This window comes from Callithrix jacchus, chromosome 16, assembly GCF_049354715.1.
Source record: "Callithrix jacchus isolate 240 chromosome 16, calJac240_pri, whole genome shotgun sequence".
In the NCBI taxonomy this organism is placed as follows: Eukaryota; Metazoa; Chordata; class Mammalia; order Primates; family Cebidae; genus Callithrix; species Callithrix jacchus.
The window spans coordinates 18,232,401-18,251,280 of NC_133517.1; the positions used below are offsets into that span (position 1 = coordinate 18,232,401).

The window sequence follows — 18,880 nt, forward strand, 5'->3', positions numbered from 1 at the left end:
CAATCCCATTACTGGGAATATACACACAGGGTTATAAATCATTCTACTATAAAGACACGTGACTACTTATGTTTATTGCAGCACTGTTCACAATAGCAAAGACTTGGAACCAACCCAAATGCCCATTAATGATAGACTGGATAAAGAAAAGGTGGCACATATATAACATGGAATGCTATGCAGCCGTGAAAAAGAATGAGATCATGTCCTTTGCAGGGACATGGATGAACCTGGAAACCATCATCCTCAGCCCACTACCACAGGACCAGAAAACCAAACACCACATGTTCTCACTCATAAATGGGAGTTGAACAATGAGAACGAATGGACACAGGGAGGGAAACATCACATACTGGGGCTTGTCAGGGGGTGGGCGGATAGGGAAGGGATAGCATTAGGAGAAATACCTATTGTAGATGACAGGTTGATAGGTGCAGTAAACCACCATTGCACGTGTATACCTATGTAATAAACCTGCACGTCCTGCACATGTGTCCTAGAACTTAAAGCATTTTTAAAAAGTTGGGAAGTATTTCTGTATTTCTTCTTATAGTCTTTTAGTGGTCTAATATATTACTTGTTATTTCCTCCTGTAAAATGAAAAAACCACATGAGCCTAGGTTTTTTTGTGGAAATATTAATAACAAATTCAATAATAATCTACTGCATAAACTTAACAATAAATTTTTTAAAAGGCAGAGCATCACCTTGTTTGACCTCATCTAAGAATGTCTGCATTAGGCACTCAACTTTTTGATTGCTTTGCACATGACAATGAATGACTGTAAGATGTGAGTACTGATTTGAAATTTACAAATAAATTTTAGCTAATAGGTGAATTTGCAAATAATTTATTCTGAGAATAGTAAGCATTGACTGCATATTGTGTGTGTGTTCACTGGTGCAGTCTCAATTTTTTTTAACTGACAATAATGAATTTTAAAGAAGTTTAAATAGAACTGACCTGCAGAATAAAACTTAAGCTACTCATGCAGGCATTTAAAAACTTTAATAATCTAGTTTTATATGTAGTATATATATATACCATGGAAAACTACTCAGCCATAAAAAGGAACGAAATGATGGCATTTTCAGGAACCTGGATGAAATTGGAGATGATTTTTCTAAGTGAAGTAACACAGGAATGGAAAAGCAAACATCTTATGTTCTCACTCAAGTAGGAGCTAAGCTACAGGGACACAAAGGCTTAAGAGTGATACAATGGACTTTGGGGACTTAGGGGAAAGGGAAGGAGGGGGGTGAGGGATAAAAGACTGCACATTAGGTACAGAGTACATTGCTCAGGTGATGAGTGCACCAAAATCTCACAAATCACCACTAAAGAACTTATTCATGTAACCAAACACCTCCTGCTCCTGAACAACCTACTGAAATAATTTTTTTAAAAAAAATCTTGTTTTTGAATTGTCCTTACTACTAAGAAGTACTGCTACAACTACCAGTTACATATTATCAGATTTGTCATTATTTTTCAATAGTCTTGTTTCTTTTGCAGACAGTAAGCTATCTAAGGGTAGGGACAAGGTTTTATTTCATGTATACCCAACTCCTACCACAGTGCCTTGTTTATTGTAGTCTCAATAAATATGGGGCCTTATTTTGTCATTGTCTTATTTTTAGTAAAACTGCATTGGATAACACTAGAAAAGAACGCTTAGATAGGTAGGAGAAGAGACAAGCCAGGGAAGGCATGGTCTGTGGTGTGAAGTGCTGCAGAGAGATCAAGAAGGAACAGGAAGAGAATTAAGAAGGAAGAGGATCTGAAGATGATCACAGCTATCAGTCAGGGGCTCACTCTCATGACCAGTGGAAAAAGCACCTCAACTCAGACAAGACTCTTTCCAAAGCTCAAAGTTTTTCCCCTCAGACCACATCATCTCCATCACAGAAAGGAGCATGGAAGGAGAGGAAGCCAGATTTACACTAGCTTTTGTTGTTTTATATTAGCAAAGGATAGTAGTTATATTTGGATCAGTGTCTGAAGCCACCTTGTGAAGGGCCTGGGGTCCCAAACAAGGTCTCGAACACCATGTGATCTCTAACTTCCTGCAGGGTGGTCAAAATTCAACCAGGCCTTCTCTGGTGAAACTTTTATCCCTAAATCATCCAACAGGCCACCAGGGTGAGAATAATCTGGTAACTTTGGATAAGGGAGAAAAACCCAGACCTTCTTTAACCAAAATTTTTGGAATAAATGTCTTCTGGTGGAGCTACTGGCCATCATTATCCATGTTTCTAAACCAGGCATTAAAAGGTAAAGGCATTAACACTAAGGTCAAACTTATAGTTGGAATCTTACTTGAAGCACTCAGAGCTTTGTTTCATCATTCATGATCAAAGTTAGTATTAATCCTGTGCTTTCTGATATGAAGATTAAACCACCTGAATTTCCTTTTTTTAGTACCTATTGATGCTAATGAATAAAATGATGGTTATATGTGATATAATATTTGTTGTATTTACCTTTATTATCCTATGACAGACAAAATACTAATGAGTGAAAATATTGCCTGAATTCCTGTGACAAGTTAGGCCCAGAAGATATACCCCTATTTTCTGCAGAGTGAATTCAAACTACACAGATTAATAGCAGGTTTTTAAATTGATTATGATAGGAAAATTCTGCTTTTTTCTGCACTGTTCTTTTAGAAAACAAAACTCTTCTCGGTTTGCTTACAAATAGTTAGCAACTTAGTCATTTTACATAAACTGCCTCAATTTCAATAAAGTGCTGTTTTCTAACATGAGATATAGGCATATGAATTTAAAATTAGACCATATTTATCTCTGCCTATTAAAGAAAAAATTGAAAATATGATTTGTTAAAAATATTGATGAAACTATAAAAAATTCAGTGGTGTCTGTACAAAAGATAACAGCAGACAAAAATCTTCTGAAGCACTTGTGCCAGCGTAGGGTCGGCCAGTGTGAGGAGGTGGCAGGCAGATGCAGAAGATTTATCTTCATGGGTACCCCAAAACGCTTCAGGCAATGGGTGCGGGCCTGAGCCCTCCTTGGACAGGGACAAAGGGTCAAAGTTTTTGGAAGCATTTGTTTTTTTAACCACAGGCACAGCTTTTTGGATTGACATCTTCAACGATTCTCATTTTGGCTCAGCATAAATCTTCCCTTCCCACCACTGTGCATTAACAAACATTCATTACGTTCTCTGTATGTGTCAGAGACTGCGAGGGAATAGGCAGGCACAAAGAATAAGGCAGGACTGTAGCTGTGACCACACTGAAGGAGCCCCGGTGGATTTCTACATAATATGCCTGTCCTCTGGGTTTATAATGCTGTAGTTGAAATGAATGTTACTGTCAACTAGTTGAAAAAAAAGAAAGAAAGAAAAATTCTAATCTCCCTACCTAATGTGATTCATGGATGTGACAAATTTCTCAGGGCTCTTGTGAGTATTTCCTCTTCCTTTGATATGATAAAAGGAAATAAGCCATAGTATTTTATAGAGTGAAATGCATTTCTGTTCCTCACACCTTCTCTACTCCACTGAAGAAATAGGAAAAGTCAAATTCCTTTGTCACTCCTTATTATACTATAGGACATAGGAACAGCTTTCAAAGAACCAGGTACTTTTGTCCTATGGTAAATTCTCACTTGTCATTATAAACAGAGAACACCTATTACCAGAGAAGTATAATGTAGTGATATCATTGATGCTAAAAGAGGGATAAACATAATCACTACAGCATCTTGGGAAAAAATGGCCAATAATTGCATTTTACATGTCAGCCATGTAGGGAAAAAAACCCAAACAAACAGTCTTGCAGACATGAAATAGTAATGACGCTGTTCACAGTCAACAACACAGCTCTTATTTCTACATAGTATGTGCCGAACATAATTACGCTACCTTAAAACAATGTCATTAATGTTTAGCAAGACAGACAAAAATGATTATGTAAGGTTTGGTAATCCTGCCAGTTTTAATACTGTGATGAAATGATGAATTCAAGTTGAAAGAAAAACTACACCAACATACGCCCGCATAGACTCAGTCATCATTGTTGCCCACTTTGACGTTGGAAGGGAACAGCAGTACTCTTACCTAGGACCCCTCTGCCTCCCCAAAACCCCACTGTGGCTGAGCTCGTGTTCCAGTGCTATTCGAGAAATGCTGGGATTCAACGCCCTGCCATGTGTCTGGGAAGATGGCTGATAAAGTGTTTGTAGATATCCTGTTCCATCTGTTTAAATGTTAGTTTTTTTTCCTATTGATAAAAGAGTCTAATGTGTACAGCAGTTTCCAAATGTGGCTAGCTGTAGTTTTTTTCTTAAGTGCAGATGTCTAGGCCTTACCCTGCTTCAGGTATGCTGTGTAACAAACACCGCTAAAAAGCTCAGTGCCTTATGGATATTTATTTCTTACTCACTGCTATGAATTTGGTTGTGGCCTAGAGGGGATGGTGCTATGATCTGGGTGTTTATGACCCCCCCAAATTCATATATTTAAACCTAGTCACTGAAGTTAAAAGGCGGGGTTTTTAGGAGGTGATTAGTTCACCATGGTAGAATTCTCATAAATGGGATTGGTGTCCTTATACGGTGACCCTGGACAGCTAGCTAGTCCCCCTACAATGCAAAGACACAGGCTGAAGTTACAGTCTTTGAGGAGCAGGACCTCACCAGATATGGAATCTCCCAGTGCCTGATCTTCGACGTCTCAACCTCCAGAACTGTGAGAAATAAATTTCTGTTGTTTAGAAGCTACTTTGTCTATAGCAGTTTTTTATAGTAGCCCAGATAGACTAAGACAGCTGGTCTGGGCTTGGGGTCAAGACTGCCCCAGAACTCTCTCTCTAGAACACAGACAGAAGAAACAGCAGCTACCTGGAGTCTGCGCTTTTCACGACCACGGCAGGAGCATAAGAAGATGAATGAAAACATGTCATGGCTCTTTAATCCCTGTTTGGAACTGCCCCACCATAGCTTCCGGAAACATTTCATTAGTCAAAGTCACATGACCAGACTCAAGTTCAGCGAGGTCCAGAAGTATCCCTTGCTCCATGGGACAAGGGAGGAGGAATGACCAACTGGAGATTGATGCTAAGGGACTGGGTATAGCAAACTCCACATGTGAGTATTCTTTTCTTTTATAAGAGACAAGGCCTTGCTCTGTCACCCAGGCTAGTCTAAAATCTTTGGTGTTAAGCCATCCTCTCATCTTGGCCTCCCAAAGTGCTGGGATTACCAGCATGAGCCATGGGTAATTCTTATGAAGCTAATCCTGCACCTGTTGGGGCACTGCCATCTTGATACCACTAGAGAACATGTCATAGTAAGAGGAATGATGGACTCCATTCTTTCAGTAGCTCAACCAATATGTAGTGAGTCACTAATATTCACTGTCCAAAGTTAGAAAATGTTAACAAAACTCACATAATTTAGTAACAGAGGATAGTTAAGAGTGGAAAGAGAACAAGAAAAGGGGCACCTAATACAAACTGTGGATGAGGATGAGCACATCAGGAAAGGTCTCCCAGATAAGGCAGTGTCTGAGCTCAGTGATCATGACAGGTGAACATTTTCTAGAGCTGGGAGGAGCATGAAGAGGTGGGAGTGGTCTAGGCAAAGGAGATCACAGGACAAAATGAGGAGTTTAGAAGCAGCATAATATATTTGGCAGAGAGTGCCATATGTTCTCCAAATCTTGCTTTTTTTCCATCTTAGTCTCAGAGTTTGACCATTTCCAAGCCTTGCTTGCAGTCAGGTATGGCCATGTGGCTGATAATAGCACAAGAATGGGGACATAACTAATATATTATCTTTCACATCTAGCCTTTAGAAACTTTCCACATGCAAACCTCCATTGTTTCCCTCTTTCCCTTCAATCAGGTGAATGGGAAGAGTCTGAAGCCACAAAGGGAAGGCACAGAGACACTGGATGATCGTATGGTAAGTCTTCCCCAACTAGGAATGTTCACATGAGTGAGAGATAAAGTTTTTGTGTGGTAAGTCGCTAAGTTTTAGGATATTTTTTATTACTTGCCTTAATCAATATAGTATCCATGTGTTTTGCCGATGGTAAGTAATGGCTGTGAGGCAGGAAAAGGAGAAGAGATGGCAATCATTGACTAGCTGTGTCAGTCATTTCTTCTAGAAACTTCGGGGGTTATTCTAGAAACCAAGTGGATTAAAAGATACAGTACATTATAGAAATATAAACTGGGGCAAGGCATTAATACAAACATGTAATCATGCCAAGTTTAAGGGCTGGCTCATGCTGCAGAGACTGAGTGTGAAGCGCGACCATTTATAGTGTGCATGTATGGCAGAAGAACCATGAAGATGCTGTTCTGGCAGCTTTATAATTTCTAACGTGTTTGGCTGTGTGCCCCTCAAAGGTTCATGTTTCACTGCAGCTGAGGTGACCTTCCCCTATACTTTTCAACCTTGGAAGTGTCTCTTAGCCAATGAGACCTAAAGAAAAAAACCCAGCACACGAATCAGTATGTCATTATATGACTGGAATTAAATAGTAAAAAAATAAAACCTCTGAGTTGAAGCCATGACAAGGTATATGTTTCTGCTTCCTTTTTAAAGTAAGATATCACCTGGAAGTTATTCTTCTTGCCAAAGAAAGTAGAGACATAAAGGCTCCCTTTTCCTTTCCGAAATGATGACTCATAGAAGAGCTGAGCTCTAGCAAATAAAGAAATAATCCCTTACAGGGGATAATAAGGACTGGTGAGAAGCAGGCAAGAGAAAGCCCTTTTCAAAGGCAACCTTTCTGAACACATGAGTTCAGAATAACTTTGTACTGAATATGGATTTGGGCCGTCTGCAAGCAGAGGCCTAGAATATTTGGCATATAGTCATAATAAGGTTCTTGACACAAAGGCAAGATTACTTCATTGGGGACCTTCATGGGAAAACAATGACAGAGGCAACCCAGAAGCAGGCTTGATAGAACGCATCAGTATCAGAAGAGAAATACAGAATTGACCAAAACAGAGGTAATTCTTCTCGTTACTTCAGTGAGTAGGCAATGGAAACTCACACCTTCACTCCCACTGTGTCAAATCTCTGATGCTTGACCCTGTGTTGTGGGTTCAGTCATTATCCTCTGATCTTGTTCCTACATTTATAAAATCTGTATGAAAGACTCCTTCTAGTTCTTTTCTTATATAAAAAATGGGGTTGAATCCTACTGATTATTTATTCAAGATCCTGGGGCCAAGAATGAACAGGCCAGGAGAGTGCAACCATGTCTGAATTTGAGGCTTTAGAGAAGCAGACCTTGAGACAAGAATCAAAATGCAAGCAGTTTATTTGGGAGGTGATCCTTGCAAACTGCAGTAGATGAGTGAGAAAGTAAAACCAGAAGAGGGCGGTCCAATAAAAGTTGGATTATGAAGCAAAATACCACTGAAGGCCACCAAATCTGGGGAACTTTGGAAATGGTACAGAATATGCACCCCTGAGCCATCTTCTCCAAAGGGCAAGGGTGCAGAAGTATTTACATACTAGCTCTTAACAAATCAGAAGTTGAGAGTTGTTCCTGGGAGCTTTTAATTCCTCAAACCTGCAGCCTGCCCTAAAGGTGACACACAGGTGCTGGCAGGAGGATGCTGAACCTCTATGCACTGACATAGGAAGGGCAGGAGATGTGTGTGGGATATTGAGGGCATCTATAAACTCCTGTTGGATGCTTTTTCTAGATTGAATGTGCTGCTTGGGAAAATTGCTTCCATGTATTTCCCATTTTGTACCAGCACCAGTGATTTAGCTGTACATCAGAGAATCTGTATGCAGGTACTCAGGGTTATTTTTAAGCAAAAATTGGATTTCTGTGCCTTTTACTTTTTATGTAATACATTAAATAATGACTTTAAGTAAAAATTGAGCTATGTTTCCAACTGTTTTCAAAACATATCAATTCCTTACCACTGTTCAGTATATGCATGCTATGGAAAGCACACAGGTAAACCTAAGAAAAAGGACATTATCTAATAAAAGTGCTATCTTGTATCCAGCTGTACATTTTTCAGGTGAGACCACAGCTTTACTGAGGGCATATTTGTGATCTAGTAAGTACAAAGCAAATCTATACTATTTGGCCTTGAATGCCACTTCTAATTTTCAAAACTACGTAACAATATCAATTTATCACAGTACTTTTAATAAATGACTACTTACTCATTTTCCTTAAGACCAATTTCATTTCTCCCTTAAGGACACAGAGGGAAATGATTTGATTTTACTACCTTTAATGACTCTTTAAAAATCCTCTCAATTTCTTGAATAAAAATGCATGGGAAAAAGCAGAGTCATGTCCATTTTGAGATATAAGCTTGTCTTAGTGATTAAAAACATACAAATTGTATATTTATGTATCTCGATGTAAGTATCTGGTGATTTGATACATTTATATATATATAGTTGAGTTGAATAGATTATAACATTTATATATATATATAAATGTATCATGAACAAATAAGAAAAATCTATCACTCATATTACTGAAAAATAGCTCATTCCATATTAGCCAGAGTTAACATATTTTGTGTTAGGTTTTATGTTTCCTTTGGGCAGTCTGTTCAGTATTTCATATGCTTGCCATATATGCATCTAACATTTGTATAGGACTGTTTCTTATTTTTAACTGGAAATAATTCTAGATGTACAAAAAGGTTGCAAAAGTAAGAAACAGAGATCCCATTACCTCTCGCTCACCTTTCTTAATGGAAACCTTTACAGAAACATAATGCAATAACATAGGGTTGATTCTTGAGCCAGATAGGTATGAGAAAATCTACTCCAAAAGTTCATTATCTAATAGTAATAATCTCTTTGCATATGTTACGGCAATGCCTTTTTCATTTAAAAACAAGGGGTGGTGGGGGCAGCCTTCTCTGTAATTTGGAGCACTTAATGTTATCTAATAAATACATACATGCATGCGTCCCAAAACGTTCAGGGTGGCATCAGGATTTGCAGAGACTGTATTTGTGTTTTCTTTTGATTTCAATTGTGTTACTCTTGCTGCTCCTTTGTTATTGCCAATTGTTGGGGGTCTAGCTTATGAGGACTCCTTTGATCTGATGTCTTGAAATCTTGAAAGCAGAGGGCAGCTGAGCTTTTAATGATTGTAAGGAATTGTTTGTATCCCTGATATGAGGACTCTGACATGCAGCTCCCAAGCTACAGTATGCACGTTTGTTGCACAGAAATCCCCAATGGTTGCCAATACTCAGCAATAAATTAAGTGATGAGAAATGCTTGAACTTGCCAGTGTTGGTTGGGGCTGCTCAGTGCATGACATTAGAAAAGTGCTAAATGGGCCAGGCGCAGTGGTTTACATCTGTAATCCCAGCACTTTGGGAGGCCAAGGCAGGCAGATCACCTTAGGTCAGGAGTTCAAGACCAGCCTAGCCAACAAGGTGAAACCTCGTCTCTAATAAAAACACAAAAACTAGCTGGGAATGGTGGTGGATAATCCCAGCTACTCGGGAGGCTAAGGCAGGAGAATCACTTGACCCGGGAGAGCAGAGCTTGCATTGAGCTGAGATCGCGCCACTGCACTCCAGCCTGGACAGCAAGGATGAAACTCAATCTCAAAAAAAAAAGAAGAAAGAAAGGAAGAAAGAAAGAAAGAAAGAAAGAAAGAAAGAAAGAAAGAAAGAAAGAAAGAAGGAAAGAAGAAAAACTAGATCAGAGTTGTTAGGCCATTGATGGAGTTAATCTTAATCGATGCTTATTATTAACGAAATCAGAAATGGAAAAAAATGGTGCTTGGTTCTATCTTTCCAATTGCAGAACTAATTATAAGTAACATTTATTCAATCAAAATATACCAAAGAACTTTTCTTATCCTTTCTCCTTTGGTTTCTCCCACTCTACAGGTTTTCTAGTGACCTTAGAAACACCCCCACACCATATGTCCACTTCTAATTTCTTTCTTATCTCCCAATAAAACAGCCATCTGGGGGGCGTTTTTTAAATGTTTAGATGTAAAGTGCTTAAAATATCAAGAAAAACCTATCTTTATAGGGAGTAAGAAAATATAAAAAATATAACTGTTAGCATTTTCCCATTTTATGCACCCAACATTCATACACCCTTTGCTATGCATAATAAGTGAACCAATTCTAACTAGAAGGATGGTCTCAACAGCCACGCAACAGCACACTAATGTGCTTTGGCCTTTTGCAGCCATGCTTCAAACTCCCCATACATGTGTGTCCACATTTTGCTCTGGTGTAAAACTTTTTGCTCCATCTGAGCTGGCTTACTGCTTTGCAATGTCTGTCAGATAATCATGAAGTGAAGCCAGTTGTAGGAGAAGGTATAGGGAATTTACTTGCTCCATGAAGGCTCCAAGGAGGTGCTCACCATTAAGCAGACATCAGAGGAAATACATATATTTACTAATACATTGAAGAACTTTTCACAATGGAGGAAGAATGTTTAATCATGCTATAATCTATTCAACTCAATAAATATGCAGAATTGAGAGACTTACAAAAACATTAAACAAACAAAACAGTGCAATAATTGAGGATAACTTTAATTCAAAAGAATCTTAATTTAAGGAGAAACTTAAAGCTGGTGTCTCATATCCAGTATTTGAAAGTGAACCCCAAAAAGTTGGGAATCTGGAAACATGCATTTCTAGATCTGGCCTCTAGAGGTGCTGTCTCACCCCAGTTATCTTTTAGTCTGGACAACTCACTCCTCCCTCAAGGGAGATAGGGACTGAAGTTTCTCAAAAGGATTTCACCAAGAAGTAAACACATAGAAGAGATAGACATAAGACAAAACAAAACATAAGAAACACACAGACTCAAATGGCATTAAGGGGTGTGTGTGTGTGTGTGTACATATGTTTACTACATATTATGTATGTGCACATATACATATATGTTCAACATGATGTGTGAATTATTATGCTAAAAATCTATACACATTATTGTTCTTCATGCAACAAATATTGAATTTAACTACTGTTATAAGCACTGGGAAAACAACTTTGAGTCGGGGAAACAGGAAACAATACAGTAAGTAAACAATCAGTTTGAAGAAAAAGAGTATTATTTTAGAGGGCCTGTTCAGTAAGAGCCTCCATGGGATGTGACATGAGGCTGAGACCTGCATGAGCCGAGGCTGTAAGCTCCACAGAGACAGGACAAGCCGCAAATGCTAAGGCAAATGCCCCCCTGGGGCAAGTCATTTTATCACAACTTTATGTATGGGGAAAATGGGGCTCACAGGGGAGCAAAATGACCTCTCTGATATTCTGTGGCCAAGCAGCAGCATTTACAGCCATATATCTGACAGGTTGTTCTACTTAGATTATTTCCTCTCCAATTGGTTTTACCAAACTTCTGTCCAGGCCCCATCCTTTCCATTGCTCTGTCATTTTCTAGTCTCATTTCCTCTTCCCAAGAGACTGGTAATACCTCTTTTAAATCTTCTCTAACAGGAAGAAAACTTAATGACAGCAGTTGGCACCAACCTCTATCAGAGGGAGTGCTACTTTATTCCTGCAGCTGCTCTCCCTTCCCACCTGTAAGCCCTTGAGGGGAAGAGAGGGAGTATTATCATTTACCTTTGCAGACCAGGCAACTAGCACAGCCCTTCGCATAGAAGCAATTAAGAAATAAACTTGTAAAAACTATTTGAGGGAAGGATGGATGAAGAAAGAAAAAAAGGGGGAAAGATTTTTTTAGGATGTAACACAATTTAGAAAATGAGAATAAGAGATTGCAGAGAGAAATAAAGGTAGCTTCACACAATTTCTAGACTTCTTATTAGCATTGTGTTATCTTTGCTTCTTGTTTAAATGCATTTAGTACAAATGCATTTTTGACTGTCTTAAATCATGCAAGGAAGAAACTCTAATTTAAGTCTATCATTAAAGGGGGCAATGGGAAAAGGAGAGGTGCAAGAGACCCTCCTGGTCTCCTAAAATCAAACATGGGTGGTACTAACTCTGAATGTTAGATCAATGTACATTATTACACCTACTTCTGAAGGAACAGTTGGCTTCCCTGTGAATAAGTGCTATTTGTGTCCCAGGTTTCAGAGGCAACATAGGGAATATGTAAATCCAGGAGCTCTAGAGGTAGATTTCCTGGCTTTGCTTTCCTATTCCTGTGTTTAACAGCCAGGGGAGCCCCTGCTCCTGTTTCCTTATCTTTTCAATGGTGATGTTCACAGCACCCACCCCATGAGGTTGCAGTGATGATTAAATGAACACACATAAAGTATTTAAATGGATGTATGGCACCTGACAAGGACCCAGTGCAGGTTAGCTGCTAATATGGTGCTTCCTAAATAAATAAAAGCATGACAAATTATACTGGGGTAATTTGGAGAGAAGGAAGTGTCAATATTTTTATTACCATCATTCATCACAGTCTCTGGAGATGAAGAGGTTACAACAATTTCTGGAGTTATAGATAGAGGACTTGTTCATGTCCTCTCACTTTTCAGCTGCTTCCTACAGCTTTCAGAGGGGTCAGTGGCCAGAGATGTTCTGCAGTGTCTTTTTATATATGCTAAACTACTTATATGTCAGTGTTCATTTTTTCCTATCGTTTTCATCCATCAAGAATGATGACCAGTATGTGGATTGTACACAGAGGCAGCATGCTCATGAGATTCTTGATCATTGATGTTTTAAAGTTTGGGTTAAAAAAGGAGGGGCAGTTCTGACTTGATTTCTCCCTTCTCCATGATAATAGACAGACGTGGAATGTAAACAATGAATGTTCTTGACCCTTTTATTAACCCAATCCTGAGGTTATTCATGTGTCCCTTTTAAATTATAAACATAGATCCTGAAGAAACTTTTCAGAAAGCGGGTTAAAAATAAAAACAGGACAGCTTTTAATGTCTGAACTAATGGCTTGAGCAGTTTCCATGTCTGGAGTGAAAGTATTAAACACGCAAAGATGTCTTGCCTTTTCTTACCAACCTACCGCTAAGAACCCAGGAGGGCAGCAGTGGGCTAGAAATAGGGTTTCTGTGCCAAATTCTGAAGACAGCGTTTTCCGAGATAATTGGCCTGCGGGCTTGTTCCCTGTGCAGGTGTGCTTTTGAGCTCCTTGCACAGTTCCACCCGGTACAACAAATGCGCCCATGAAATCTCACTTTGAGCCCTGATGAAATTTAATCCTCTGCAGATCACCTCCGCCCTGTTCTATTAAGTGGGAGAGAGTAAGAGAGTTTCCACAGGATTCAGAGAGTTTGTCCGTATCTTAACTATCCGAGATCTGATTTCCAAATCCTTCTCAAACAATTCATTTCTGTGAAGATATATTTATATCTATTCCGGAATCCTTTTCCGTTTCTAGAAACAGCTACTCATCTTCCTCGACTTCTCTTTTCTCCCTCCTGGTGAGGATGTCAAAGGGTCTGTGAGTTGAGAACCCTAAGCCAGGTCTCCCCGCGGTGTCCTGGCTAGTCCCCGCGCCCTGGGCCGGTTCATCTCTCCGCCGCAGCGCCCCTTGCCAACCAACTCTGTCCAACTTTCCCTTTTAGACTCCGGCAGGGGCGCCCTCCAGGCAACCGGCTGCGGCGGCCAGAAGGGACCTCGGCTCGGAGACCCCCGAGCTGCTCGCCCAGCGCCAGCTGATCACACTCGCCCGCGCAGCGCCCGCCGGCCCCCTCGCAGCCCGGCAGGTTCCGGAGCTTAGTCTCGCGCTCTGCCGCGCCCGCCCACCCTCGGCGTCTCGCGTCCGGCCCTTCCTCCCCCAACCCCAAGCCATCCCACCTCTCATCCTCGCCACCCCTGGGACAGCTCTCAGCTAAGCCGTGTCCCCTCCCTTGCAAACGCAACGACCACCCTCCCAACCCCCAGCACAACCCTCAGCGAGAAAGCCCAGCTGGGTCTAGCCAGTTACACCGGTCAACGAGGGTCTCCATCGCAGCCGGCCGCCCTAATTCACGCTCATTCATATTCATTCTCTTTTCTCTCTGTCCCTCTTCCTGTCTCCCCTAAGACTCCTAACTAGACAGGCCGATCCTCCCCAGCGGCACTCCCTTTCATTCTTCCCCTCCCACCACACACACACACACACACACACACACACACACCCGGACCCAGACAGCCCACTCCACTTTCCAGACGCCCACCTCCTACATACTCCCCTCCCCTAAGCAGACATTCACCCACTCACCATCTGTAGCCTCCTTCCGCCCCCCGCCCCGCCCGCCCGCCCGGCTCCCCCTCCCCAAGAAGCAGACCTGCACAGTGGGACGCAGGGACCCCCGCCAAACGCTCTGGCCGTGCGCGCCGCACCGACCTCCGCCCGCCCCGCTGGGAAACTAACAAAGGCGGGCTCTAGCCCGGAGCCCAGGAGCCGAGAGCGGCGGCTGCGGGGCCGGGGAGCCTGGGCCGGGCCAGGCTAGGACTACTCCGGAGTCAGGAGGCAGCAGCGGCGGAGGACGCGGATCCCTGGCCCTCAGAGCCTCTTGGACGCCGCCGGCACCATGGGCTGCTGCACCGGGCGCTGCTCGCTCATCTGCCTCTGCGCGCTGCAGTTGGTGAGTGTCTCGCGCGCCCCTGCCCCAGGACAGGTCCCTGCTTCAGAACCGGCCTCTCCCGCTTCCTTTGCGGTTCCGCAGCTCCCGGCCGGGGGCTATTGAGTGAGCAGGGCTCCCCGCCCGCTGGGCTTGCACTGCGCTACCCTCCGCCGGGCTGGGCTTGCACTGCCCTCCAGCCGCCGACACTCGCCGGGTCGCCCCTGCCCTGCGGGAGGGCGCGGTCTCACTCCTGGTCCCGCGCGCTGGGGTTTGCCGCGCTCCCGCCGGGCGTTGCCACGCGGTCCAGGGGTTGCTGTCCAGGAGCAAGGGGAGTGAGCGATTTCCCCGCCCCTTGATCTGACACCTGGCTTTAGCACGCTTCGCGTTCGTGCTGAAGTTACGAGGGGACTTGCGGGCTCCTTCTTCTTAGGATGATTTCCAGGAATGTTGCTTAATTACACGATGCGTGGGAATGCCCAGGTTCTGAGGCGACAGAAGCTGCCTCAATTCTGTCAGTGAAGAGTGAGGTGGTTCTTACCTTCAGCAGGTTGAAAGGTGATGGTAAAGGAGTCTGGGACCTCCAGGAAGGAGGTCAGGCTGTGTGCTTCAGCCCCTGCCCTTTCAATTCCGCTTTGGATTTTGTCGAAATGTTGCATGTTCAGACGGTGACAGACTGACAGCTGTCATCAAGGAGAGAACAGAGTGAACGGGCTCCACTGGCGCTGTGCCTTGCAGAGGGAGTTGTGTAATGGGAAGTTAGAAACCAGAGTGGAGAAAAAAAGGGCCTTTCAGAGCAGAGCAAATGCCCCTCTTAATCCCTTTGGATCCTGGACTGGCTCTGTGATCTATTCCATGGTGACTTGAGGTCAAGGCCACAGAACTTTTGAATCAGACTTTGTGTCTGAAGATTAATAGACATTTCCCTTGCGTTATACTTAAGACAGATTCTGAGTACTCTGCCAAGCTTTCTTCGAAGCATTGTATTTTTTCAAGTCACAAATATATAACTAGCATATTTTGACAAGCGAGAGGAAAATGCTTGCAATGAACTTTACTTAGTAATGTCATCCCTTGCAAGACTTATTAACTGAGGGATAAAATCTTGCTTTTTAGTAGTCAGTCCTTGTTCACTTGAAGGTTTTAGAATGTTTTCACTTTTCTCTTGCTTCAGTGTGCCAGTCTCTCGTGAAAACCGCACTTTGGGTATGCCCTTCATTGTTCATGTAATGCATGCGTAATTTACGTATTCCTAGGTTTGAAACCAGCGACCACTTTTAAATTCTATTGGATAGTGCCTCCTGTCATGTGAAATACTTGAATCAAACACATTTTATAGTTTTCTCGAAAAATAATTTTAAAAATTTACAGCAACATGTATGTTTTCTTTCACTAAGAAGGCAGGAGCTTGAGTTGTACTTTGGTTTTTAGAAATGGACATGGCTTATAAGTTGGAAAAGCTGACTAAACATGTAGTCCACCCTTGATTAAATGCAAGATTGTGGATAGGCCTGCTGGACTGCATAATCTATAATACATAGTTTCTATTTTACATGGAAATAATAAGTAAGGTTTTTATGTAGCAGATTTATCAATGTAATTATGATTTTCTTAACAGGCATTGAAATATTTGTGATGATAATGTTTTTGAGTGTTCATCCACCAGCCAAGTATGCCCCCTTTCCAAGTGCACATTCTCAGTTGATACTTATATGCAACTTATATATCAAAGCTTATCTCAAAATTCCATTTTTTTAAAATGAAGTCTTCCTTGGTGCTCCAGGTAAAATCCCTTATATTCCTATAATCTCATAGGACTTCACTTTTTCCTCTGATATAGAACATTTGGTACTCTCTTAAGTAATTTCAAGTCATTTACACATATTTCTTACTATTAGATTGTAAGCAGCTTGAGGGCAGAGACCATAGCATTAGTTATGTTTGCACACTTTGCAAGTTATTAGAGCTCATATTAGAAGCTGAAACGTATTTGCTGAATTTCTGATAATACCTAATATTTGCAATCCATACAGGGTTTTGACATAAACATTTCTTTTGACTTTTAAAACTATCCTCTGATGTAGATACTCATTTCGTTTGTTTGTAGGTGAGGAAGTTGATATTCATAGAGGTAAACAGGTTTTCCACAATCAATAGTTTTTGTATGGTAGAGACACTGGGGTGACGGTAAGTATTTAACAACTGGATTGTAAACAAAACAAATGTATATATTACATTGTAATATCATACAAGATAATCTTTATGTGAAAGATGCGTAGCTCTCAACTGACAAATGATACCAATAGTACAATATGTAATAATCTTTAGTGTGTATTCCATATAGCCATTTAATTCTGGCAGAATCTGCTGAGTTTGACAAACTCTTAGTTTTGTAGTTCTGACATGAATGCTGGTGAATATTTTTGTTTGCTTTAAAAAGGAAGAGGACAGTGAAACATGGAAGAAAATATTGGAACTTATCTCCTTCAATTACATGAACAGATTCTTGGCTGAATCCGATAATAGTTTTCAAATACTTAAAAATTATTTCCTCAGTTTCTTTCATGCTATTGACAATTAATGTCTATAGACATGACACATTTTAGGTTTAATATGCACTATTTAAAATATTTCTCCTTTATTTAAAAAGTCTAGGCAATCAACAAAACAGCAAGTAACCACTGATTTGCAGAGTTTGCCAAATTATTCGGTGCAACTACTCTCACCTTGGTCAATTTCAAATGTATCTTTATATAGCATTTCCATCATACACATAAAATAGGCATAACCTCAAAGGCATTGATAAGGTGAAAGACAGCAAATAATTAGGAAAGAATAAGTGTTAACTATTCAGTACCTTTTTTAGTAGGATTTCTTTAAATTAAAGTTGGCATAATTTAATTTTTAATAATGGCTTAACAACTGGCTCACAAAATTCCTAAAAATCTAACAAAACCAGTTCTAACTCTAAGCCCATATAAGCCTGCTTCAGTGTAATAGGGTAGGGACCCCTGTTTCCCAGATCTGGTACACTTGCCGCTAACAGCAACTGTCTGTTTTGCCCTTTTATGTTTTTCTCTGCTTCCACCAAATGTCAGACAATGGTGGTTATGAGGCAGTAAACTCGTGTGGATGTTGAAAGGGATGGCATTGGGAGAACACATCTGCTGAAGATAATCTACATGCTTATGACTTAGGCTTGACCGGGGAGGTCATTCAATAGATAGCACATTAGCTCCTCCTAAAAGTTAAAGAAACAAAAGCTTTTTATTATTTTATTCCCATTTTAACTGAACTACTGTCTGGAGTGGGAAAATAAAAACTCAAGTTGGAAAATCTATTTGGAGAAGATATATCCTTTTCAAGCTTGTATCTGTGGATCAGCTTTGGTTTGCAAAATCTCAGTCACTTTCTACATTTTTTACTCCACTGGCTCTGGCTGACTTTCATTATTACTTTTTCTCTAGTCTTCTGCTCCAAAGATGTTTGTCCCTGCTTTCCGTTTGTGCTCCTCCTGATTTTGCTAGATGAAATTAAAGAGAAAGTAAAAAGCACGAATATAGGTCCAAACTATGTAAAATAAATCCTTTTTTTTTTTAAGAAGAGATGTGTTACTGTGTCTTTGATTCATGAAGTCATCCAAGAGCCTTTAAGTATACTTTTTTTGAAAGGATACTTTCAGTTTTGCTTGTTTTATAATACTGTATATACTTATCATTGGATATGTGTAATCTATACATAAAAAGAAATACTTGATTATATGGTCTTGGCACATTATTTTAAGGTACCACAGTTAAACCTTAATTGCATGGTTTCAAAGTCTGACACACCACATCTATTTCAGAGCCATTTTCTGAGACGAGCCTCATTGAAGCACTGAACTAATTTTGGCAGGCATTGTTCTCACAGAGCTTTAGACATCTGTCCAACCTCACAGAGGTCAGACTCCAAGGCATGTTCAACACAACTTTGTCTCTGGATGTCATTACTACCCATGGACATTCATTGCATCTTGCATCACTTCAAAGTGAAGGTCTTATTACCATTAGACCTAGAAATTAGGGAAACAAAACTCAAAACTCTCATTGGACATATCTATGGTACCAGAAACTCTATAAGATTAGAGAAAATAAAGCAGCTTTTAACTCATAGATGTGTAATTTTTATTGTAGAGAACATTTAACTGGGTGTAGTAGGATTATGCCTATAATCCTAGCACTTTGTGAGGCCAAGGTGGGAGGATTGCTTGAGGCCAGGAGTTCCAGATCAGTCGGAGCAACATAGTGAGACCCTGTCTCTACAAAGTCTTTTTAAAAATTTTAGCCAGGAACGGTGGCTTTCGCCTCTACTCCCAGCTACTTGGGAAGCTGAG

The 18,880-nt window shown here is 40.9% G+C and overlaps 1 protein-coding gene across 2 annotated transcripts in view; it reads left to right on the forward strand.

Moving 5' to 3' along the window:
- Window positions 1-14,258: 14,258 nt before the first annotated feature.
- NKAIN3 (sodium/potassium transporting ATPase interacting 3) overlaps window positions 14,259-18,880 on the forward strand; it is a 722,168-nt gene continuing 717,546 nt past the window's right edge. For both annotated transcript variants that reach the window (XM_035277208.3, XM_035277209.3), the window contains exon 1: window positions 14,259-14,532. In XM_035277208.3, coding sequence (XP_035133099.1) covers window positions 14,479-14,532 — 54 coding nt within the window. In that variant the 5' untranslated portion in view covers window positions 14,259-14,478. The remainder of the gene's footprint in view (window positions 14,533-18,880) is intronic.